The 26917-nt window shown below is 40.5% G+C and overlaps 1 protein-coding gene across 3 annotated transcripts in view; it reads left to right on the forward strand.

The window, feature by feature from the left end:
- Hmgcr (HMG coenzyme A reductase) overlaps positions 1-26917 on the forward strand; it is a 116946-nt gene that overhangs the window by 38725 nt on the left and 51304 nt on the right. For 2 of the 3 annotated variants that reach the window (XM_053789739.2, XM_053789740.2), the window contains exon 2: positions 20735-20886. In XM_053789739.2, the coding sequence (XP_053645714.1) occupies positions 20735-20886 (152 nt within the window). Of the gene's footprint in view, positions 1-20734; positions 20887-26917 lie in introns of those variants that run through there. The other variant, XM_070099609.1, reaches the window with a different exon arrangement.

A 26917-nucleotide genomic window follows, 5' to 3' on the forward strand; every position in this document is an offset into this window, starting at 1 on the left:
CACCCATCCTGTGGACGGTAATCATCTCACACCCATCCTGTGGACAGTAATCACCACACACCCATCCTGTGGACGGTAATCATCTCTCACCCATCCTGTGGACAGTAATCACCACACACCCATCCTGTGGACGGTAATCATCTCTCACCCATCCTGTGGACAGTAATCACCACACACCCATCCTGTGGACGGTAATCATCTCTCACCCATCCTGTATACAGTAATCACCACACACCAGTCCTGTGGACGGTAATCATCTCACACCCTTCCTGTGGACGGTAGTCTCCCGTTATCCATCCAGGGAACAGTAGTCACCCGTTACTCATCCAGGGGACGGTAGTCATAAGATTACAGAGGCACAAGATAACTTCAAAATGGTATAAAATACCGACAGGTTGTTAGGTAAGACACATATGCAACAGTTAGGTATCTTTATTATGAAACGTTTCGCCTACACAGTAGGCTTCTTCAGTCAAGTACAGAAAAGTTGATAGAAGCAGAAGATACTTGAAGACGATGTAATCAGTCCATCACCCTTAAAGTTTTGAGGTGGTCAGTCCCTCAGTCTGGAGAAGAGCATTGTTCCATAGTGTGAAACAATATGGAGAAGAAGTGACAGGATGGAGCTTTTATATAGCGCCAAGAGGTGAGACGTAGGCCACTAGGAGAGGTAAGAACTCAGATGTTGAAAGGTCAGGTCCCTCTCAAATCCAGCCCCTCTCACTAGGGGAAGTTGTCGACAAGATAACTTCAGTGACTACCCCGAAGTATTTTTGGTCAGCAAATTACAAAAACGAGTTATTTGCAATAGTCAAGAAATCGACTACAAGGAATCTGTTATTCTGTTATGTATAAAATATTTTTATATTTTTCTTTTAAAAAAATGCAACAGTTAGGTATCTTTATTATGAAACGTTTCGCCTAACAGTAGGCTTCTTCAGTCAAGTACAGAAAAGTTGATAGAAGCAGAAGATACTTGAAGACGATGTAATCAGTCCATCACCCTTAAAGTTTTGAGGTGGTCAGTCCCTCAGTCTGGAGAAGAGCATTGTTCCATAGTGTGATATGGAGAAGAAGTGACAGGATGGAGCTTTTATATAGCGCCAAGAGGTGAGACGTAGACTAGGAGAGGTAAGAACTCAGATGTTGAAAGGTCAGGTCCCTCTCAAATCCAGCCCCTCTCACTAGGGGAAGTTGTCTTGATGCAGGTCTGTACCAAGATACCCTTGTGTTGCAGTGTCTGACAGATTGAACACCGAAGTTGTTAGGTAAGACACATGCAACAGTTAGGTATTATTATGAAACGTTTCGCCTACACAGTAGGCTTCTTCAGTCAAGTACAGAAAAGTTGATAGAAGCAGAAGATACTTGAAGACGATGTAATCAGTCCATCACCCTTAAAGTTTTGAGGTGGTCAGTCCCTCAGTCTGGAGAAGAGCATTGTTCCATAGTGTGAAACAATATGGAGAAGAAGTGACAGGATGGAGCTTTTATATAGCTTTTATATTGCATATGTGTCTTACCTAACAAGATAACTTCAGTGACTACCCCGAAGTATTTTTGGTCAGCAAATTACAAAAACGAGTTATTTGCAATAGTCAAGAAATCGACTACAAGGAATCTGTTATTCTGTTATGTATAAAATATTTTTATATTTTTCTTTAAAAAAATGTGAAGATTAAGTAATTCTTGGATTTGTTTATACGTTCAAGCACATAATTATGTAATATTACTGGTGACAAAGGATACAGACGTTTAGAGTTGCTGATGCAAGCTGGTGGTAGTAACACAAGTCTGCTGATTATGTTGAGTGAGTCATAGGCATGTGACTCTTACTGCTTGATCCAGTTCTATGACGCTAAATGGCTCTGCGTTTATAATAATAATTGAACCTATATGTTGTGGCGACAAAAACTGGCACAACAAATTCATGTTTTTTATTTAATTGACAGTATATGTCGTGGGGACAAAAACCTGGCGCAAATTTATTTTTTTAATATCCGTTTATACAGGGTTGTTGCCACCCATTGTGTGGATGGGTCTAGCAGATGTTCCTACCCGTCCTAGGAAGGAAGGAAGGTGGGGATGATGGTGATGATGATGCCAAGTTTTATTTCCTTCGTGTTCCCAACTGAGATAAATAATGACAAATCTAGCACCTGGTTAACATAGCTAGTGTGGTGTGAATCACACCGGCAAAGCTAATAATATACATACAGTAATGATGAGAGTAAGACACATGTGCAACATCTGGGTATCTTTATTGTAGACGTTTCGCCATCCAGTGGCTTTATCAATACAAATTCTAGGACATAACTTGAAGACAGTAGAACTATGTACAGAAGATGAGGTAATCAGTCCCTCAACCTAGGAGTAGGTGCGAACAGCACCATAGTCGTGGAGAATCTCCACGACTATGGTGCTGTTCGCACCTACTCCTAGGTTGAGGGACTGATTACCTCATCTTCTGTACATAGTTCTACTGTCTTCAAGTTATGTCCTAGAATTTGTATTGATAAAGCCACTGGATGGCGAAACGTCTACAATAAAGATACCCAGATGTTGCACATGTGTCTTACTCTCATCTTGTCGGTATTATATACCATTCGTACACACACATACAGTAATCATTGAGTTGTAAATGCAAGATTTAGTGGAGTATTAGCTAAAAGATATTATTATTATTATTATTATTATTATTATTATTATTATTATTATTGTTATTGTTATTATTCTGGCTCAGTGCTTCTTCACGAATGTAGCTAGTAAAACCTTGCTAGTATTAAATAAAGTGGGACTGAGGACACCTCCCTGCAGGATGCCCAGCTCTGCTTTTGTTTACTTCACGAAGTCCCTGAAATATTACCGATACTTCCTGTTGAACAGGTGACATTTGATTCAAGCAAGAGTTTGCAGGCTTTGTATGATCATCCAGGTTGTGATGACTGCCGGTATGCGGGAAGCAACTTCCTGACTGACCAGGCAGATGTTAGAACTGAAGAATGGTATAAACCTTGGTAATAAATACCGACAAGTTGGTTTAGAAAGACACGTAAGCAAACACTATAACATATTTATTAGAAAACGTTTCGGTCCTGGGACCTTGATCACTTCTCAAGGTCACTGATCAAGGTCCCAGGACCGAAACGTTTTCTAATAAATATGTTATAGTGTTTGCTTACGTGTCTTTCAGAACTGAAGAATGAACAGAGGCAAGAAAACAAGTGTTGTAAAATAAATGCGAAGGAACACACGCACGCACTCGCACGTGCGGAGGGAGGAAGTTAGGGAGAGAGTGAAAGAAAGTGAATGCAGTTGGGAGAGAGAGAGAGAAAGAGAGAGAGAGAGAGAGGCATTGATCAGTGGATTTTGTAGTATTTTTCAGTTTTACTTTTTTAAATCACCGAGGTTCATGTCTTATTTATACAACCAGTGTGATAGTTGTTTCGACTTGACAATTAAGGCATTTGTCCCTTAGGTGACCTTTGCTACAGCTGTTATTGCACAAGAACTTCTAAATGCACGCATGTAAACCTAAGAGAACCTTTGCTCTTATAACCAGATACAGAAGACTGTCTTCACCACTCATTGTGTTGAATGATCCACACAGGTTATTGTTAGTTTATACGTACGGAACAACATCCCGTACACAGGTGTCGATCCCTTCACTACCGGCACTGCCGCGGCAATTCGGTATGTGTGACACCACACGTATTTAACACTTTACATGCTACAAAATGACTCCGAAAGTTAAGAATTGCGACTTTCAAAGACTGAAAATACCCCTCGTTGATTTAAGAATAAAATAGTTATGCTAGCCATAAACCTCAACATTAATGAATAGTTGCTTCGGTAGTGTAGCATTTGAAAGACCTTTTAATGGCAATTTAATTTTTTAAGATATTCTTGATTTCAGAAGATATTTTTAAGATATTCTTGATTTTGGAAGATATTCTTGTGCAGTTTGATAGTTTTATTGTGCATTTCAAGTTATTACCTGACCAACCGGGTTTTGGTTCGTACGTCAGTTTACGTACAGCCAGCAGTAACAGCCTGGTTGATCAGGCCATAATCCACCACGAGGCCTGGTCACAGACCGGGCCGGGGGGGGGGGGGGTTGACCTACGAAACCCTGTCCAGGTATAAGAACATAAGAAAGGAGGAACACTGCAGCAGGCCTGTTGGCCCATACTAGGCAGGTCCTTTACAATTCATCCCACTAACAAAACATTTGCCCAACCCAATTTTCAATGCCACCCAAGAAACAAGCTCCGATGTGCAAGTCCCACTCAAATCCAACCCCTCCCACTCATGTACTTATCCAACCTAAATTTGAAACTACCCAAAGTCCTAGTCTCAATAACCCAACTAGGTAGACTGTTCCACTCATCAACTACCCTATTTCCAAACCAATACTTTCCTATGTCCTTTCTAAATCTAAACTTATCTAATTTAAATCCATTACTGCGGGTTCTCTCTTGGAGAGATATCCTCAAGACCTTGTTAATATCCCCTTTATTAATACCTATGTTCCACTTATACACTTCGATCAGGTCTCCCCTCATTCTTCGTCTAACAAGTGAATGTAACTTAAGAGTCTTCAATCTTTCTTCATAAGGAAGATTTCTAATGCTATGTATTAATTTAGTCATCCTACGCTGAATGTTTTCTAACGAATTTATGTCCATTCTGTAATATGGAGACCAGAATTGAGCTGCATAATCTAGGTGAGGCCTTACTAATGATGTATAAAGCTGCAGTATGACCTCTGGACTTCTGTTGCTTACACTTCTTGATATAAATCCCAGTAATCTATTTGCCTTATTACGTACGCTTAGGCATTGCTGTCTTGGTTTAAGGTTGCTGCTTACCATAACCCCCAAGTCCTTTTCGCAATCTGTATGGCTAAGTTCTACATTATTTAACTTATAAGTGCTAGGGTTATGGACACTCCCGAGCTTCAGAACCTTGCATTTATCTACATTGAACTGCATCTGCCACTTTTCTGACCAAGAGTAGAGTTTGTCTAAATCCTCCTGAAGTTCCCTAACATCTACGTTTGAATCAATTATCCTACCTATCTTCGTGTCATCGGCGAATTTGCTCATATCACTAGCAATTCCTTCATCAAGATCATTGGTATATATTATAAACAACAACGGGCCTAAGACTGATCCCTGTGGAACGCCACTTGTTACTGATCCCCACTCGGATTTAACCCCATTTATGGACACTCTCTGCTTCCTGTCTGTGAGCCATGACTCGATCCACGAGAGCACCCTTCCCCCAATGCCATGAGCTGCTACTTTCTTCAACAGTCTTTGGTGCGGAACTCTATCAAATGCCTTACTAAAATCTAAGTAAACAATATCAAATTCTTTATCGTGGTCAACAGCCTCAAAAGCTTTACTGAAGAAAGTTAATAAATTAGTTAGACAAGACCGGCCTCTTGTGAATCCATGCTGAGTATCATTAATCAAGCTATGCTTATCGAGATGGCTTCTTATAATCTCAGCTATAATTGACTCTAGCAACTTGCCTACAATTGAGGTCAGGCTTATTGGGCGGTAATTTGACGGTAACGACTTGTCCCCTGTTTTAAAAATAGGAATTACATTAGCCATCTTCCACATATCAGACACTACACCTGTTTGAAGAGATAAATTAAAAATATTAGTTAATGGTTCACAGACTTCCATTTTGCATTCCTTAAGAACCCTTGAAAAAACCTCATCAGGACCCGGTGACTTATTTTGCTTCAGTCGGTCTATGTGCTTCACAACCATTTCACTAGTGACTGTGATGTTACATAATTTATCTTCTTCTGATCCACTATAAAAATTAATTACAGGAATATTATTAGTGTCTTCCTGTGTAAAAACCGAGAGAAAATAATTATTTAAAATCGAGCACATTTCATTCTCTTTGTCAGTAAGATGCCCATAGTTATTTTTAAGGGGACCTATCTTATCTCTGACTTTTGTTCTATAGACCTGGAAAAAACTTTTTGGATTAGTTTTAGAATCCCTAGCACCTTTAATTTCATAGTCCCTTTTAGCTTTTCTTATCCCCTTTTTAATGTCCCTCTTAATGTCAATATACTGATTCATAAGATGACCCTCACCTCTTTTGATACGCCTATAAATTCCCTTCTTATGCCCTAATAGATATTTCAGCCTATTATTCATCCATTTTGGGTCTTTTCTATTTGATCTAATTTCTTTATACGGGATAAACGTTCTTTGAGCCTCATGTATAGTGTTCAGAAAACTGCCATATTGATAGCTCTCTTCGTTACCCCAGTCAACAGATGATAAGTGTTCTCTAAGCCCATCGTAATCTGCTAAGCGAAAATCTGGGACTGTTACTGAGTTATCCCTACTATCATACTTCCATTCAATGCTAAATGTAATTGATTTGTGGTCGCTAGCACCCAGTTCCAGGTATACCCATTCTGTAGGTTTAAGTCTTCAGATTAGTCGCATGGGTCCTGAGGCTGGTCTCTAATATTGTTAGCCAAGCATGTTACAGTGGTAATGGCCTGTAAAAAGAATAAAAAATTAAACCTGTCCATAGAGTTAAAAACATGACGTCACGGTGGCCACATTGGACCGGGGGTCAACGGGATGCTGAAATCATCATCATCATCATCATCATCATCATCATCATCATCATCATCATCATCATCATCATCATCATCATCCATCATCCTCCATCATCCATCATCCATCATCATCCATCATCATCCATCATCATAGTTTAACATTTCTAACCAGCTTTGAGATAATCACGTTAGTAATTTGCGCTTTACTTGTTTTGAACTGGTACCCTTGTGGTTTTCTAACGTCGTTGCTAACAAAATTGCCAGTACAAATTGATCATTCTTTTCTTAAAGTTGATGCTGGTCGGTGCGCTCTGAATATTAACTCCGTAAATGATTGGCTAAAATTGGTTTTGTGTTTTCTTCTCAGAGAAAAAATCCAGATTGTAAAAACTGATGGTATAAAATCTGCATCCACATTCTGGATTCTAGCAAATTTTCGTCAGGTAATTAGGGGTTTGTTTCAATAGCAGCTTTTCGAAATATGCCACGCCTTTTAAATTTATAAATCAAGGAATATAACTACGTTCTCCTTTCCTGGTGTAAACCTGATTACCTCGCATTCTCAAGGTACTGTACTGTATTACCCGTAAGAGTTTAGCGTCTGCCCATTAATATAATTTTGTGCGGAGACAATGACAATGAACGTTAAATTCAAGTGTTTTATTTTATTCTTGGGAAGCACTTAACCCGTAGGGGTCACTTAGCGCCTTGGGAACGAGAGGCAGTCATGCTCGATCAAATGTAATGGAAATCATGAGCCTTTTACCGGCATCATGGGATTAAGAAGTTGAGAGAAAATGTATTGAGACAATATCAATATCACAATAGAGGGTCAGATGAAGCCTAACGCATGTGCAGGAAAAATAAGTTACGTGAGGCACCTGGATATCTTTAAGAAACATTTTTTAACCATCAGTGTAGTAGCAGTAATTCTATTGTTACTGTTATACTACTGTTATTATAATACTCTTGTGGTATTATAAGTACAGTGGTGACCTGTACTTAACTCAGTGGTGACCTGTACTTAACTCAGTGGTGACCTGTACTTAACTCTGTGAAGAAGTGTCTTGTTTGCTCCCGTGGACTGAACCAAGATGCCCTCCATCGAGCAACTTTACCAGCAACTTAAGGAAGAATTGAGGGCAGCGAAGATGGAGATACAGCGATTGACCGAGGAAAACAAGAGGATTCGTAGTAGTCCTCCTGTTTCGAGTCCTCAGGTCAAGAAAGGATCGTGGTCAGTGGCTGGACAGCAGGGGACGACGAAGTTGACGAACAAGAAGACGAATGGAAAGCCAGAAACGATGAAGAAAGAGACTGCTGTGGAAACTCCTGTGGAAACCTCCAACGCATTCTCGGTGCTACCCGACGAATGTGAGTCGACTACTGGGATCGTCACGACGAACGACAACAAGGAAGGTAAAAATATTGTTGTTGTTGGGGATAGCCAGGTTAGATACATGGATAGGGCATTCTGCTTGAAGGACAGGAGTTGGAGACAAAGGGTATGCTTTCCTGGGGCTGGGATGGAGGACATTGTTAGCCGGCTTGACAACATCATGAACGGTAATGGGATCAATCCTATTATTTGCCTGAGTGCTGGAGGCAATGATGTAGGCAAGCGTAGAAGTGAGGATTTAGTTAGAAAGTTCAGGACAGCTATAGACATAATTAGGAAGACGGGGGGGCGCCCTGTTATATGTGGCATTTTGCCAAGAAGAGGTGTTGGTAATGAATGGTTGTCCAGAGCAATTGGTATTAATTGTTGGCTGGATAAACACTGTAAGGATAATGCAGTACCATTCATTGACAACTGGGACAACTTCTATGGCCGAAATGACATGTATGCCAGGGATGGGGTTCACTTATCCAGGGCAGGTGTGGGTTTTCTTGCTAACTCAGTTAAGGGGGTTGTTAGGACTTTAAACTAGGATTAGTTAGAGGTATGGGTTTAGAAATGATTAATAATGAGTATGGATATATTGACTTATGCTCTGATATTAAGAATCTTAATAGTAACTGTCATGTAGTAACTCTGGGTAATGATAATTTCAGAAATTGTGTAAAAAAGATGAATAGGAAAAATGTGCAGAAGAAAAAACATATGATGGTATTTTATGCTAACAATCGAAGTGCAAGAAATAAAATTAATGAACTACGTTTGGTAGCATGTGCTGGGAACTTTGATATCATTGCATTAACTGAAACGTGGTATGATTTAAAGAGTCGGGATATTACTGCTGAGTGTAATATTCAGGGATTTAAGTTGTTCAATGTGGATAGATGTAATGGGAAGGGGGAAGGAGTTGCATTGTATGTTCGAGAAAATATTAATTGTTGCATAAAAACAGGTATAAAAATAGATGGAGCAGTAACAGAGTCTGGGTAGAGTTCGTGGAGGGTCAAGAAAAACTAATTCTAGGTGTAATATACCGACCTCCAGGCTTGGATCACGATAGAGGGAGACTTCTTTGGGACGAAATTGTTAGGGCTTCTGGACACAGTAACATAGTCATAGTAGGGGACTTTAACTTTAGTCAAATTGACTGGAATTCTTTGACAGGTAATCTAGAGTCCAGTGACTTTATGGAAACAGTTCAGGACTGTTTTCTGAAACAGAGCGTAACTGAGCCTACCAGGGGTAATAATTTGCTAGACCTAGTCTTGTCAAATAAGGAAACACTCGTGAATAATCTGGAGATCACTGAAGAGCTTGGCGCAAGTGATCACAAATCCATCACTTTTAGCATTAATTGGGAATGCAAGAATAATGATAATACAGTAAAAATCCCTGATTTTCGTTCTGCCGATTATAATGGACTTAGGGAACATCTGTCTAATCTTGATTGGGGTTATCTAGCTAATGATTTTATTGACGATAATCATACTTATGAATATGAAGGGATCTGCTTTTATGATTGTTTTCTTAATAATGTACACAGTGCCCAGAGTATATACATTCCCCAGAGAGAAATTAGGTCTAATAATAACGATCCCAAATGGGTTAACAGGAGGCTAAAGCATCTATTAGGGGAGAAAAGGGGAATTTATAGGCGCATCAGAAGAGGAGAGGTTAACCTTACTGACCAATATGTTCAGCTTAAAAGAGAAGTAAAAAAGGCGATTAGAAAGGCTAAACGTGACTATGAAATTAGAGTTGCTAATGAATCAAAGACTAATCCAAAGGGGTTCTTTCAAGTGTATAGGACGAAGGTGAAGGAAAAAGTAGGACCTCTGAAATCTGGGAATGGACAGCTGACGGATAATGAACTGGAAATGTGTTCCTTATTTAATGACTATTTTTTGTCAGTTTTTGCACAGGAAGATGTAAATGAGATTCCAGTAATTAACAATTATTTAGTTCCTGATGAATTTAAGTTAACTAATATTACTGTCACGAGGGACATGGTTATTAAACAGATAGACAAACTGAAACAAAATAAGTCCCCGGGACCCGATGAGTTGTTTTCAAGGGTACTTAAGGAATGCAAGATGGAGCTTAGTCAGCCATTAACGAGTGTATTCAATGCGTCCATCCTTACCAGTGTTGTGCCAGAGTTGTGGAAGATGGCTAATGTGGTTCCTATATTCAAATCAGGGGATAAGTCCACTCCTTCAAATTACCGTCCAATAAGCCTGACATCTATAGTGGGCAAGTTATTAGAATCAATTATAGCTGACATTATCAGAAGTCACCTTGAAGAGCATAACATGATAAATGAATCTCAGCATGGATTCACGAGAGGTCGTTCCTGCCTGACAAACTTACTGACGTTCTTCAATAGAACATTTGAGGCAGTTGACAGTGATAAGGAATATGATATTGTTTATTTGGATTTTAGTAAAGCCTTCGACAGAGTACCTCACAAGAGACTTAAGAAAAGTGGCAGCTCATGGTATAGGAGGTAAAGTTCTAGCATGGATTGAGGCATGGCTTACTAATAGAAAGCAGAGAGTTACCATTAATGGAGTGAAATCTGAATGGGGATTAGTCACTAGTGGCGTTCCACAAGGATCAGTTTTAGGCCCTCTCCTGTTCATAATTTACATTAATGACCTTGATGAAGGGATTACTAGTGACATGAGTAAATTTGCTGATGATACAAAGATAGGCCGTATAATTCACTCTGAGGAGGATATCAATGAACTCCAAGACGATTTGAACAAATTAATGTCTTGGTCTGAAAAATGGCAGATAAAGTTTAATGTGGATAAGTGTAAGGTACTTGCCCTTGGTAATGAAAATAACCCTCGAAGCTATAATCTAGGTGAAGTAGAGCTTGGTCATGCAGAATGTGAAAAAGACTTGGGAGTCATGGTAAGCAGAAATCTAAAGTCAAGACAGCAGTGCCTTAGTGTGCGCAACAAGGCCAACAGATTACTTGGATTTATCTCAAGAAGTATAAGTAACAGAAGTCCAAAAGTTATTTTACAGCTCTATACATCACTAGTGAGGCCTCATTTAGATTATGCTGCTCAGTTTTGGTCCCCTTACTACAGGATGGACATATTGTAATAAAGTTGGTAGAATTACCGACAATATGTAAAGTAAAAGGACACAAGTGCAACTAATGTGACATTTATTGTGGCAACGTTTCGCTCTCCAGGAGCTTTATCAAGCCATTACGTAATGGCTTGATAAAGCTCCTGGAGAGCGAAACGTTGCCACAATAAATGTCACATTAGTTGCACTTGTGTCCTTTTACTTTACAGGATGGACATAGACTCATTAGAGAACATACAGAGAAGAATGACTAAAATGATTTACTGTGTAAGGAACCTCCCGTATGAAGATAGACTTAAAGCCTTAAATCTCCACTCTCTGGAGAGGCGTAGAATGAGGGGAGATATCATTGAAGTATATAAGTGGATGACGGGCATAAACAAGGGACAATGCTCTTCTCCAGACTGAGGGACTGACCACCTCAAAACTTTAAGGGTGATGGACTGATTACATCGTCTTCAAGTATCTTCTGCTTCTATCAACCTTCCCTGTACTTGACTGAAGAAGCCTACTGTGTAGGCGAAACGTTTCACAATAAAGATACCTAACTGTTGCATATGTGTCTTACCTAACAACCTGTCGGTATTTTATACCATTTTAATGTTCAATCTGTCAGACACTGCAACACAAGGGTATCTTGGTGCAGACCTGCAATCAACTTCGGCAACTTCCACTAGTGAGAGGGGCTGGATTTGAGAGGGACCTCTCAACATCTGAGTTCTTACCTCTCCTACGTCTCACCTCTTGGCGCTATAAAAGCTCCATCCTGTCACTTCTTCTCCATATTGTTTCATACTATGGAACAATGCTCTTCTCCAGACTGAGGGACTGACCACCTCAAAACTTTAAGGGTGATGGACTGATTACATCGTCTTCAAGTATCTTCTGCTTCTATCAACCTTCCCTGTACTTGACTGAAGAAGCCTACTGTGTAGGCGAAACGTTTCACAATAAAGATACCTAACTGTTGCATATGTGTCTTACCTAACAGAGTTGTAGATGCGTGGAACAGTCTTCCCAGTGGGGTGATAGAGGCTAGGACCTTGGGTAGCTTTAAGAAGAGACTGGACAAATATATGAGTGGGAGGGGCTGGGTTTGATTGGTGTCAAGGGGTACGGGAGTTATTTCTTGAGTAGCTTTAGGTAGATGTTTTGTGCAAGAAAGGTATAAAATACCGACAATATGAAAGTTAAGACACATGTGCAACATCTGGATATCTTTATTGTAGACGTTTCGCCATCCAGTGGCTTTATCAATACAGATTCTAGGACATAATAGGAAGACAGTAGAACTATATACAAAAGATGAGGTAATCAGTCCCTCGGCCTTGGAGTTAGTGTTCACAGCATCGTGGTGGAGCAGAATCTGAAGCAAAGGCAAGAAGACTGGCGTTTATATAGGCGTCAGTGGATGGGACGGGCAGCAGACGAGGGCATTCACTGGTAGGCGGGATTCCCCAGTGGAAGTAGGTCCTTCCCAAAGAGATGGGTTAGTTGCAGCAGCCGTGAAGAAGGTCTTGTAGATGTCCTCTGAACCAAGATTCCATGATGTTGCAGTGTCTGACAAGTTGTGCAAGAAAGGTATAAAATACCGACAATATAAAAGTTAAGACACATGTGCAACATCTGGATATCTTTATTGTAGACGTTTCGCCATCCAGTGGCTTTATCAATACAGATTCTAGGACATAATAGGAAGACAGTAGAACTATATACAAAAGATGGCCGAGGGACTGATTACCTCATCTTTTGTATATAGTTCTACTGTCTTCCTATTATGTCCTAGAATCTGTATTGATAAAGCCACTGGATGGCGAAACGTCTACAATAAAGATATCCAGATGTTGCATATGTGTCTTAACTTTCAGATGTCGTTTTGATAAGGACCTGCCTCGTATGGGCCAGTAGGCCTTCTGCAGTGTTCCTACATTCTTATGTTCTTATGTAAGGCGTAAGGAGAGGAGTAGTATGAGGTAATCAGTAATCAGCCCCATTCATCACAACTATCAGACACTGCTGCATCATGGGATCTTGTTACAAAGAATTCTTCAACACTTGTTCAACCTTTGGACGAAGACATTTCGACTAGTGAATCGTACCACTATGACCCCGCCTCCGCCTGCTTCACCTCACCTCACCTCACTACAGTATATAAGCCACGTCTACGGCCCTATGCTGTACATTCTACAAGATTGATGGACTGAACATGTCGACTCCAGGCTGATGGACTGATTACCTCATACTCCTCTCCTTACGCCTTCCTCTTTGTGAAGATTGAGACACTTATGCAGCATATGGGAATCTTTATTCAGGAAACGTTTCGTCGGTTTTTCAAACCATTCATCACTTCCTCTTTGTATTGGACTGATGAAGCCACTGTGTGGCGAAACGTTTCCTGAATAAAGATTCCCATATGCTGCATTAGTGTCTCAATCTTCAACTTGTCGGTTTTTCAAACCATTCATCACAACTGTCAGACACTGCTGCATCATGGGATCTTGTTACAAAGAATTCTTCAACACTTGTTCAACCTTTGGACGAAGACCTATTTCGACTAGTGGATGGTACCACTATGACCCCGCCTCCGCCTGCTTCACCTCACCTCACTACAGTATATAAGCCACGTCTACGGCCCTATGCTGTACATTCTACAAGATTGATGGACTGAACACATCGACTCCAGGCTGAGGGACTGATTACCTCATACTCCTCCTCTCCTTACGCCTTCCTCTTTGTTGTTGGACTGATGAAGCCACTGTGTGGCGAAACGTTTCCTGAATAAAGATTCCCATATGCTGCACTACGTTTACATGTCTTATTCACCAACTTGTCGGAAACATAACTGCTAATCATTGCGTGTGGTTGCATTGACCTCGAGCTGTGGATCTGTTTAAATGAGAGTTGCTCAGCCAGTTTCTGTTGCAAAAAAGTTGCATGAGCTGGCCGGTCGTGAAGGTCACGATGATACCTACGAAGTTATACCACTCCAGCCTATCTCAACGTTGGTTAAAGGAGGAGACCTTCATGTTAGCTTCCTTGGCGCCGGTGAGGGACCTTCGATCCATGGAATCGGGTCTGTCTTTCCTTTCTTTGGATCGAAATTTATTGTTTTCATTCTTCCAGTCACTGTAGGATCCCCCTATGGGTTTAGCGCTTCTCCATGAATATAAAAATGCTAATTTGTGATATGATTTGGAATGTATCCTTGGAATATATTAGTCGAATTTGTTAAAAGAATGTTGTGGGGGGTTAAGATTTTTTTATATCTTTGGAAAAGCAGTTCCTTACATCCATTTGATAGTATATTATTTTATTTTAATATTGATTTTGTATTTATAATGTAGATGAATAAGATTTAGAAGGCAACTCGCGAGTCACCTTAATTAATGTGGTGAAGTTTGAGCGGTTTGTGCCTAGTGGTAAGGTTTTTTTTCCCTGGACGAGGGTGACATTTCCCAAAGGGTGTCACTTCTCAAAGGATGCTTTCCTTACTAAGAACCCAGCATCTCTTAGCATAAATGGCGGGGATAGTTTCCTTTTCGTCAGAATTTGCTGACTCGTTTGAGTTAATGACTTGGATCGAATAATGATTATGGATTATGGAATGTGAAAAATTGACTTTGAATAACTTTACTTTGTGATTTTGTGTTCTGTAATGTGACTGAATTGGTTACAAGCTGAATTGGTAGCGAGTTGATAATGATAGTGTAAATTTTACGTTCTTGAGAGCACTGGATAGCCAAACGGTTTAATTGATATGTAAATTGAAAAAAAACTGCAAATTAATTTGATCTGGCAGGTACACGCAAATATCAAGTGTGAGAAATAAATTGCTGGCTTTGAACTTAATGGCCAAACGTGCCATTTTAAACAAGCTTATATAAGACTCAGTCTCTCTCTCTCTCTCTCTCTCTCTCTCTCTCTCTCTCTCTCTCTCTCTCTCTCTCTCTCTCTCTCTCTCTCTCTCTCTCTCGAGGTATGTCCTTTGGAATTACCGCCCAGTCAGCATGACCTCATTAGTTGGCAAATTATTGGTCATTAATAGCGGATACATTTCAGACTTTAGTTTATTAGCATAATTGGATCAGTGAGTATCAACGCGGATTCATAAGGGTGCCTTTGTTGCCTAACATATTTACTGATTTTACTGATGTATTTGAGATGAACCAGCAGCACACGGTATTCGAGGAAGAATTTTAATGGATTGCTGACTGATATGCAGCACAGTTTGCATAAATGATAATTGTCGCAAGTGACATTCCATAGGATTTTTTTTTTTTACCTTTTGTTCACAGTATACATTAGCAACATAAATGAGGTAGCACTTGCATAAGATTGCTGAAGACTTAAACAGACCGACAGTAAAATTCCTAGGGCACCAGGAAGCTTCAGAATGATTTAGATTAGCTAATGTTATAATTGGAAAAGTTACATATGCAGTTTAATGTAAACAAAGTGTTAGGTTCCACTCCCAGGGAGAAGAACATAACATCTTTAGTTCTTTTGGTTCCCCACCACTGACCACTCATTTCCGCTTGCCTCTTGCGTGTTCCACGAAGGCGGTAATGAGTATTTTTATCATGTTTCCCTTGAAGCTTCTTCCAGTTCCACCATCATGTCATAGTTTTTCGCTCATAGGAAACACTAATGTTAATGTCTTCTCTGGGTGTGTTGAAGATGTTTAATGCCCGTCGTCTGCAGTCTCTGATAAAGTGACGAGGATAGTGGAGTTTAGAAAATACTTGTTCAATTATCGTGCATTCTTCTTCAAGGAACTCATTGCTGCAGATTCTGAGTGCACGCAGGAAGAAGCCTATAATTACACCACGTTTGGTTTTGGTGTCGTGGTGAGAGTAAAAGTGGAGAGGGTCGTTTTGGTTGGTGGGTTTTCGATGGACTTTAAAACGAAGTTCGTGGTCAGCTTTGCAGAGCAGAACATCAAGGAAAGGAAGAGTGATGTCGACTTCTTCTTCAAGTGGTGTAATTATAGGCTTCTTCCTGCGTGCACTCAGAATCTGCAGCAATGAGTTCCTTGAAGAAGAATGCACGATAATTGAACAAGTATTTTCTAAACTCCACTATCCTCGTCACTTTATCAGACTGCAGACGACGGGCATTAAACATCTTCAACACACCCAGAGAAGACACTGCCGAGAAGAGATACATAGTCCTCCCCACCAACTCCATTGCCAAACACGTTTCCAACATCTTTTCCAATACCTCATTTCAAGTATCTACCTCCACAACCACGACCATCAAGGACATTACCAGTGATAGACAGGACAAGCTTCCACCCTCTGCAGGGGTATACATAATCCCTTGTAATGACTGCAACAAGTTATACATGGGCGAAACATCAAGGGACCTCCAAACACGTATTTCAGAACACCAATACGCAAGCAGGTCTGACGACACAAGGAATGCCTGTGTACAACACCGTAATTCACACAACCACTTGATAAACTACAGAAACTCAAGACTCATCGCCACAGAAGACAACACTCAATACCGAAGACTCCTGGAATCATCACTTATTTCTATATCCGACAACTTCAACCAGAATAGTGGCTTCTATAACATAGCTGAACCACTTGCCAAGAAACTTCTTCATCGCTATCCCACATAAGAACACTGTAGAAGGTCTGCTCACAAACTTATCCAATCTCATTTACAAGCTACCCAAGATTTTAGACTCTACAACCCCACTCGGTACATCATCAGATGCAGCATTCTCCACCTGACCTCAGCATTCTGAACCTGACTATAAATACTCGCGTCCCTTCCACCCCAGGTAGATCTGTTTGTGACTTGAAAAAGCCCACTGTGTGGGTGAAACGTAGTCAATAAAGGATCACATTATACTGCATATGTGTTTATATTTCCAAGACACACATGCAACAGTTAGGTATCTTTATTTCGAAACGTTTCGCCTACACAGTAGGCTTCTTCAGTCGAGTACAGAAAAGTTGATAGAAGCAGAGAGACTTGAAAACGATGTAATCAGTCCATACCCTTAAAGTTTTGGACTGACCACCTCAAAGCTTTAAGGGTGATGGACTGATTACATCGTTTTCAAGTCTCTTCTGCTTCTATCAACTTTTCTGTACTCGACTGAAGAAGCCTACTGTGTAGGCGAAACGTTTCGAAATAAAGATACCTAACTTGCATGTGTGTCTTACCTAACAAGATTTCTAATGCTATGTATTATTTTAGTCATCCTACGCTGAATGTTTTCTAACGAATTTATGTCCATTCTGTAATATGGAGACCAGAACTGAGCTGCATAATCTAGGTGAGGCCTTACTAATGATGTATAAAGCTGCAGTATGACCTCTGGACTTCTGTTGCTTACACTTCTTGATATAAATCCCAGTAATCTATTTGCCTTATTACGTACGCTTAGGCATTGCTGTCTTGGTTTAAGGTTGCTGCTCACCATAACCCCCAAGTCCTTTTCGCAATCTGTATGGGTAAGTTCTACATCATTTAACATATAAGTACTAGGGTTATGGGCACTCCCAAGCTTCAGAACCTTGCATTTATCTACATTGAACTGCATCTGCCACTTTTCTGACCAAGAATAGAGCTTGTTTAAATCCTCCTGAAGTTCCATAACATCTACGTTTGAATCAATTATCCTACCTATCTTTGTGTCATCGGCGAATTTGTTCATATCACTAGTAATTCCCTCATCAAGATCATTGATATATATTATAAACAACAACGGGCCCAAGACTGATCCCTGTGGAACGCCACTTGTTACAGATCCCCACTCGGATTTAACCCCATTTATGGACACTCTCTGCTTCCTGTCAGTGAGCCATAACTCGATCCACGAGAGCACTTTTCCCCCAATGCCATGAGCTGCCACCTTCTTTAACAGTCTATGGTGCGGAACTCTATCAAAAGCCTTACTAAAATCTAAGTAAATAATATCAAATTCTTTATCGTGGTCAACAGCCTCAAAAGCTTTACTGAAGAAACCCTTGTGGCTTAGCACTTCTTTTTGATTATAATAATAATTTACTGAAGAAAGTTAATAAATTAGTTAGACAAGACCGGCCTCTTGTGAATCCATGCTGAGTAGCATTAATCAAGCTATGCTTATTGAGATGGCTTCTTATAATCTCAGCTATAATTGACTCTAGCAACTTGCCTACAATTGAGGTCAGGCTTATTGGGCGGTAATTTGACGGTAACGACTTGTCCCTTGTTTTAAAAATAGGAATTACATTAGCCATCTTCCACATATCAGACACTACACCTGTTTGAAGAGATAAATTAAAAATATTAGTTAATTGTTCACAGAGTTCCATTTTGCATTCCTTAAGAACCCTTGAAAAAACTCATCAGGACCCGGCGACTTATTTTGCTTCAGTCTGTTTATCTGCTTCACAACCATTTCACTAGTGACTGTGATGTTACATAATTTACCTTCTAGCCCACTATAAAAATTAATTACTGGAATATTTGAGTCTAGATATTTCATAACCTCTTTTAACAGTATATCACCTTTATCCCTAGCTTCCATTTTTACTCCTGCCACATTGACAACCATCTTCATTAGTAGTTGGTGGTCTGGTCAGCAAAATTCTAGAACCTTGTCGTATTTCCAGGAAATTAATAAATTTTTGTTGGCTTTTTCGCAAGCTCTTTGGTGACAATTTTTTTTTTTTGCCAGAAAGAAAAGCCAACGAAGTTATTCCTTTTCGTTGGTTCTGGTGGTCTTATTTCACTCAACCTTGTGATAACTCAAAAGTTTGTTTTGGCATGACTTGGTTCAACATTTTTTGAGCGATTGTAAGTGATGAGTTTGTCATGTCGTGTAACCTTGAAGTCAGGGGCTTGGGTGAAAGTGTGCATAAAGGTGAATCAGAGAGAGAGAGAGAGAGAGAGAGAGAGAGAGAGAGAGAGAGAGAGAGAGAGAGAGAGAGAGAAAGAAAGAACGAGAGAGAGAGAGAGAGAGAAAGAGAAAGAACGAGAACGCGAATGCGGTCATGGTTGATTAAAGCAATTTCCAGTGTCGCGTTTGATTTTACAAGTTCCCGTGACATCAAAACGCTTCATTGTTGCGTCCTGAGTGTGTGGATAGAGGAGAGCAAAATAGGAATATTTGGAGTAAGAGGAGGGAGTGCTACTGGATGGATGGGAAGGAAGGGAGGGGAGGGAAGGACAGCTGGAGCTGGGAGCAACCGTTAAAACCGTTGTAACGGTTATGACTTATTACGATACAGCAGCAGCATCATTATCGTATAACAGGCGTTATTCACATAACCTGGGGTTTCCACGTGTCATTACTGCTGCTTGCAACACTGTTCAGTGAAGAGCCCTTGCGCGTCGCCATATTTTTGATGTATTTAGGTTCTGTATCTCATTTGCATTGGAAAACCTCATTGCTTACTCTATAGTGCACAATATTACTCAGGGTCAAGATTTTCTTTCATTCTTGTGTGGGTCATGCTCTTCATTGGGGAAGGTGCTTGATGCTGGTGAAGTGCTCTTGACCCAGAGAAGTGGAACTGTCTTTCCCTTCCTTGTATCAGACTGGAATTCCACACGTGTGTGGCTGCTTATAATATTTCTGGGGTTTTGAGGCGATCAGTGCCTGGTACCCAGGATGGGTCATAAATCTTAGGCTGCGGCCTTCGGTCTTCCCCCTACCATGGAGGTTACCTGTGCTCTCTCTCAACCTCTTGCCTCATTATGAAATTTTTCAGACACATCGTGGTTTGTATTTAAAGTGTAATAGTGCTAGTATTTTTGCGTTGAGCAAAATTATGCGTAAATGACGCGGATATAAGTATGACAAAAATATCCAAACAAGACCGAGCTTTAAACAGTTGGTTAAAAATTGGATGAATTTAGATGTAGAAAGGAATCTGGGATGTGGCGTGACAGTAGACTTAGGGGTGAGTGGAACGATGTGTGGTGCCATATAAAGACACTGTGCCACGTTTACATTACACCATTTTTGCAATATTCACTTTTCGTTATTTGTTGCATAAGGGTTGTCACATACAAAATTCGTTTACTTCTGGTGCACCGTGGCCTGGTGGCTAAAGCTCTCTCACGGTGAGGTCCAAGTTCGATTCCCGGCGAGGGTAGAAACATTGGGCGTGTTTCTTTACACCGGTTGTCTGTGTTCCCCATCATTAAAATGAGTATCTGGATGTTAGGCGACTGGTGTGGGTCGCATCCTGGGACAAAACTGACCTAATTTGCGCGATATGCTCGCTCTGCAGAACAGTGTGTCATTGATGTCAGCTAGGCCTGTATACCTTGTACATGTATTTGTAGAAATAAAGATATTATTATTATTATTATTATTATTATTATTATTATTATTATTATTATTATTATTATTTTTATTATTTTTATTATTATTATACTGCACTCAAGTCACTTTCTGACGATTAATTTCTCACCTCACATGATCTATCAGCACAAGCTTCTTCGTGTATAAAACCCATCTTATGAGATGGAGTACGACAGGAAACTCATTCACCGTCATAGATGTGCTAGGTAAATATAGCTCTTGCTCTAATTTTGCAGGGTCTTGTATAGATCAGGATAGCCACACGAGGCGATTGAACTTATTTTTTTTTTTAAATTATTTTCTTTTTCAGGAAGCGGTGTAACATGGCAGACTTTCTGGGCCCACGGGAGAATGTGTGCAGTCCACCCGTGGGAGGTGATGTTCTCAATCATCACCACCACCGTCGCCATGATATCCCTCGCTGACTGGTACAAGACTCCGAGCCTCCCACGTACCCCACAGGTACTCCTACGTGATCTGTCTACTTGTTCTAACACCATAACCTCAGTCTCTCCTACTTCCTGAGCTACTATGCCAGTCTTTCTTGCAGTAAAGATAAATCATGCTAATGGGTATACGGAATTCCATAAGGTCTTTAATAAAATTCTACATACGAAACTATTGAGTAGAAGCACGTGATATAAGATGATAAATTGTCTCTTTTATCGAGGCATGACTGACTTATACACAACAGACAGTTAGCATTAATGTGAAGAAATCAAAATGGAGATCCGTTGCAAGTGGCGTGCCACAAGGAGTAGTATTGGCACCTTTGTTGTTCACTATCTTGACACATGACATAGTTGACGGAATAAATGACGACATAAATAATTTTGCCGATGCCAGTAAACTAGGCCCTTAAATAATTTCTGATGTAACTGGAAATGTACAGAACAGACATATGCAAGGTTCTAATCCTAAAAAAAAATATAACACTTATAAGGTAGAACTTAGTCATATCTAACTTGACTCACGAAATCGTAATGACACGATTGCAAACAAACCATACCAGGGGTGGGATTTGAACCCGCGGTCGGAGAGTCTCAAAACTCCGCGACGGTTTGAAGTTTTCAGACTCTCTGACCACGGGTTCAAACCCCACCCGTGGTATGGTTTGTTTAGTCATATCTAATGCAAAAAAAAAAAAAACAAAAAAAGTTCTAGCTAGCAGAAATTTGAAGGCAAGACAATGGTGCATTAGTGTGTTTGTAATAAAGCTCATAGAATTTTTGGCTTTATATGAAGATGTATAAATTATAAAAATCCTTAGGTTATACAGGTGGGTCCCGCTTTACGTTTTGATAATGCAGCGATTTCAATTATACCCATTCTTCATTTATTCAGACTTCCTACAATAAATATATTCACTGCTCACAAATAACTAAGGACGAAAATATTTTAAGGTAAGTAATCTGTGTATTGTATATGCATTCTTTAGGTCTTACTCTGTTGCTCACTTAATATATGGTAGTGTAAACATGTTATCAGACTTTTATGTGCATTTGAAAGTGGAAAAAAAAGCTGTTTCACTTAACGGCGATTTTCGCTTTATAACAGTAGCCTTGAACTTAACCTGCTGTATAAGCAGGGCCCGCCTGTACTTCAGCATTATATATTTATATATCTTTAGTTAGGTCTTGTTTAGGTTATGCTGCTCAGTTCTGGTCTCCATAAGGAATAAAAAGAAACAAAACCGTAGCTGGAACAATACAAACAAACTTTGATTTTGTTTTAGGTTATCTAAGATAATTTACACTATGTATGATAATCGTACTTATGTGTGCCTGTATCTAAATAAACTAACTCGTTTGCATTAAAAGATTTCTTCCACGTATTCTGTTAGTGTTTAAATCCATCCTGCGGTGGGTTATTGCTGTTGTTGCAGTACTTTCTCACCAGCTCGAGGTCCGTAAACGCTCTGGAAGCACGAACATCTTAGCTGCATTCTGAATATTGAGCAGGACACACTAATTAGTGAAATGTGGTCGTACCTTGGACGTGCGCTCTCTCTCGCATGCGCGCGCACGCTCACGAGAGAGAGAGAGAGATAGAGAGATAGAGATATGCCCGTCGTGTGGTGTAATAATTGTTTTCTGGCAGTCAATGACATAGAATAACATTTTAGACGTCGAGAGCACTGATCTTGTACATAGTAAGGTCACCGGGCGTACCTCTGGTGTTGAAGGCTTTGCTGAAATCAAATCCAGTAAGGTTGGGTCGAAGGTTATTATAATTATTTTTTTAGAGAAGCGCTAAACCCATAGGGGTTATATAGGGATCACAGATTTTATGCCTCACCATGAATACAATAATATAAACTTCGAATTTAAAAAAAAAAAAAAAAAGAAGGTAAACTTGTTTGGGACGACGTTGAAAGACGGTTGATAACAAGAAAATGTAACTTAAATAAGTGAACCTAACTTTAAACAAAGGTTTCCGCATTATTTGCAAACATATTCCGATAGTTTCTCTTTCTGGTAACTTAATAATAATGATATTGATAATATATTGATACTAATATAATAGTAACGATAGTTAATGTTATTGATAATAATGATAATTGCAATAATATTATTAGTAATAGTAATAATAATGCTAAACATTGGAACAAGTGGCACCCTTCTTGAGACATCTGTCCACGGGAAATGTTTTTCTCATATAACTTTGCATTTGCCTCTCGAATAAAGGCTCTCAACATTTTAATAATTTGCCTTTTATTTCTCGTATATTTTCTTGTTTCCAAATAAGTCTTTCATGGAAAACTCGCATCAAAATCTTTCTTAAAGTTTAGATAAATACAATTTGCCAAGGCATTGTTTTCTTGAACAATTTCCGTGATTCTCATAATAACTTTATATATATTGTATATATACAATATATATAAAGTTATAAAGATTATATATATATATATATATATATATATATATATATATATATATATATATATATATATATATATATATATATATATATATTATATATATATATAATGTGCTGAATAGGAAAAATTGGTCATTTAGTAAGAACTCATTTAAAATTAAGTCCCTTTCTAAAATTTTCTCTTATACGATTAAAGATATTTTTTTCATTTGAGTTAATGTAAAAATGAATACCAAAAGAACCTTAGAAAACTTACCTAACACACACAGACAGACACACACACATACACACACAGTTATGGAGAAGATTATCAGGAGAGTGGTGGAGCACCTGGAACGGAACAAGAGTATAAACGCCAACCAGCATGGATTCATGGAAGGAAAATCCTGTGTCACAAACCTTCTGGAGTTTTATGATAAAGTAACAGAAGTAAGACACGAGAGAGAGGGGTGGGTTGATTGCATCTTCTTGAACTGCAAGAAGGCCTTTGACAGTTCCTCACAAGAGATTAGTGCAGAAGCTCGAGGATCAGGCACATGTAACAGGAAGGGCACTGCAATGGATCAGAGAATACCTGACAGGGAGGCAACAACGAGTCATGGTACGTAATGATGTATCACAGTGGGCACCTGTGACGAGCGGGGTCCCACAGGGGTCGGTCCTAGGACCAGTGCTATTTTTGGCATATGTGAACGACATGATGGAAGGATTAGACTCAGAAGTGTCCCTGTTCGCAGACGATGTGAAGTTAATGAGGAGAATTAAATCAGATGAGGACCGGGCAGGACTTCAGAGAGACCTGGACAGACTGGACACCTGGTCCAGCAACTGGCTTCTCGAATTTAATCCCGCCAAATGCAAAGTCATGAAGATAGGGGAAGGGCACAGAAGACCACAGACAGAGTATAGGCTAGGTGGCCAAAGACTGCAGACCTCGCTCAAGGAGAAAGATCTTGGAGTGAGTATAACACCGAGCATGTCTCCGGAAGCACACATCAACCAGGTAACTGCTGCAGCATATGGGCGCCTGGCAAATCTGAGAACAGCGTTCCTATACCTTAAAAAGGAATCGTTCAAGACACTATACACTGTACCTCAGGCCCATACTGGAGTATGCAGCACCTGTTTGGAACCTGCACTTGATAAAGCACGTCAAGAAACTAGAGAAAGTGCAAAGGTTTGCGACAAGGTTAGTTCCAGAGCCCAGGGGAATGTACTACGAAGAAAGGTTAAGGGAAATCTGCCTGACGACACTGGAGGACAGGAGGGTTAGGGGAGACATGATAACAACATACAAAATACTGCGTGGAATAGACAAGGTAGCCAGAGACAGGATGTTCCAGAGAGGGGACACAGAAACAAGGGGCCATAACTGGAAGTTGAAGACCCAGATGAATCAAAGGGATGTTAGGAAGTGTTTCTTCAGTCAGGGTGTGCCAGAGATGGGACACAGACACAAGAGGTCACAATTGGAAGTTGAAGACTCAGATGAATCAAAGGGATGTTAGGAAGTATTTCTTCAGTCATAGAGTAGTCAAGTCGTGGAATAGTCTAGAAAGTGAAGTAGTGGAGGCGGGAACCATACATAGTTTTAAGGCGAGGTATGATAAAGCTCATGGAGCAGGGAGAGAGAGGACCTAGTAGCAATCAGTGAAGAGGCGGGGCCAGGAGCTATGAATCGACCCCTGCAACCACAAATAGGTGAGTACACATTCACATGCATATACAACAGGCCTAGTGTCTCATTGATTTGTGCCTAGGACAAAATAGTAACTAACCCTCTCTCTCTCTCTCTCTCTCTCTCTCTCTCTCTCTCTCTCTCTCTCTCTCTCTCTCTCTCTCTCTCTCTCTCAATCTCTCTCTCCTCTCTCTCTCTTCTCTCTCTCTCTTATCTCTCTCTCTTCTCTCTCTCTCTTCTCTCTCTCTCTTCTCTCTCTCTCCTCTCTCTCTCTTCTCTCCTCTCTCTCTTCTCTCTTCTCTCTCTCTTCTCTCTTCTCTCTCTCTCTTCTCTCTCTCTCATCTCTCTCTCTCATCTCTCTCTCTCTTCTCTCTCTTCTCTCTCTCCTCTCTCTCTTCTCTCTTCTCTCTCTTCTCTCTCTCCTCTCTCTTCTCTCTCTCCTCTCTCTTCTCTCTCTCTTCTCTCTCTCTCTTCTCTCTCTCTCTCTCTTCTCTCTCTCTCTCTCTCTCTCTCTCTCTCTCTCTCTTCTCTCTCTTCTCTCTCTCTCTCTCTCTCTCTCTCTCTCTCTCTCTCTCTCTCTCTCTCTCTCTCTCTCTCTCTCCTCTCTCTCTCTCCTCCTCTCCTCTCTCTCTCTCTCTCTCTCTCTCTCTCTCTCTCTCTCTCTCTCTCTCTCTCTCTCTCTCTCTCTCTCTCTCTCTCTCTCTCTCTCTCTCTCTCTCACACACACACACACACACACACACACACACACATTCTTTCTATTTCTTTTTTTCTCTCGCATGCATACGCGCGTGAGCCAGCTAGCATGTACGTGTGGGATGTACCGGTCATGTACCAGACATGGAAAAACCCGCTCTAGAGGTGACCTTATTCTACCAGACCACAAATTACCACACCCCGTGGCCTTCACTCTTCCCTCCATACTATTCCCTCCCTCTCATGCCTGTTGCCAGCCTCCCACCATACCTGCTTAGTCGCCTCCATTTTTCTCTTATTTTGGTTCAGTGTTTTTGTTTTTCTCTTTTCTCTATTTTCAATGTGTGTGTGTGTGTGTGTGTGTGTGTGTGTGTGTGTGTGTGTGTGTGTGTGTGTGTGTGTGTGTGTGTGTGTGTGTGTGTGTGTACTCACCTATTTGAGGTTGCGGGGGTCGAGTCCGAGCTCTTGGCCCCGCCTCTTCACTGATCGCTACTAGGTCACTCTCCCTGAGCCGTGAGCTTTATCATACCTCTGCTTAATGCAATGTATGGATCCTGCCTCCACTACATCGCTTCCCAAACTATTCCACTTACTGACTACTCTGTGGCTGAAGAAATACTTCCTAACATCCCTGTGATTCATCTGTGTCTTCAACTTCCAACTGTGTCCCCTTGTTACTGTGTCCAATCTCTGGAACATCCTGTATTTGTTCACCTTGTCAATTCCTCTCAGTATTTAGTATGTCGTTATCATGTCCCCCCTATCTCTCCTGTCCTCCAGTGTCGTCAGGTTGATTTCCCTTAACCTCTCCTCGTAGGACATACCTCTTAGCTCTGGGACTAGTCTTGTTGCAAACCTTTGCACTTTCTCTAGTTTCTTTACATGCTTGGCTAGGTGTGGGTTCCAAACTGGTGCCACATACTCCAATATGGGCCTAACGTACACGGTGTACAGGGTCCTGAATGATTCCTTATTAAGATGTCGGAATGCTGTTCTGAGGTTTGCTAGGCGCCCATATGCTGCAGCAGTTATTTGGTTGATGTGCGCTTCAGGAGATGTGCCTGGTGTTATACTCACCCCAAGATCTTTTCCTTGAGTGAGGTTTGTAGTCTCTGACCCCTAGATTGTACTCCGTCTGCGGTCTTCTTTGCCCTTCCCCAATCTTCATGACTTTGCACTTGGTGGGATTGAACTCCAGGAGCCAATTGCTGGACCAGGTCTGCAGCCTGTCCAGATCCC

This window comes from Cherax quadricarinatus, chromosome 68 (assembly GCF_038502225.1).
Source record: "Cherax quadricarinatus isolate ZL_2023a chromosome 68, ASM3850222v1, whole genome shotgun sequence".
Lineage (NCBI taxonomy): Eukaryota > Metazoa > Arthropoda > Malacostraca > Decapoda > Parastacidae > Cherax > Cherax quadricarinatus.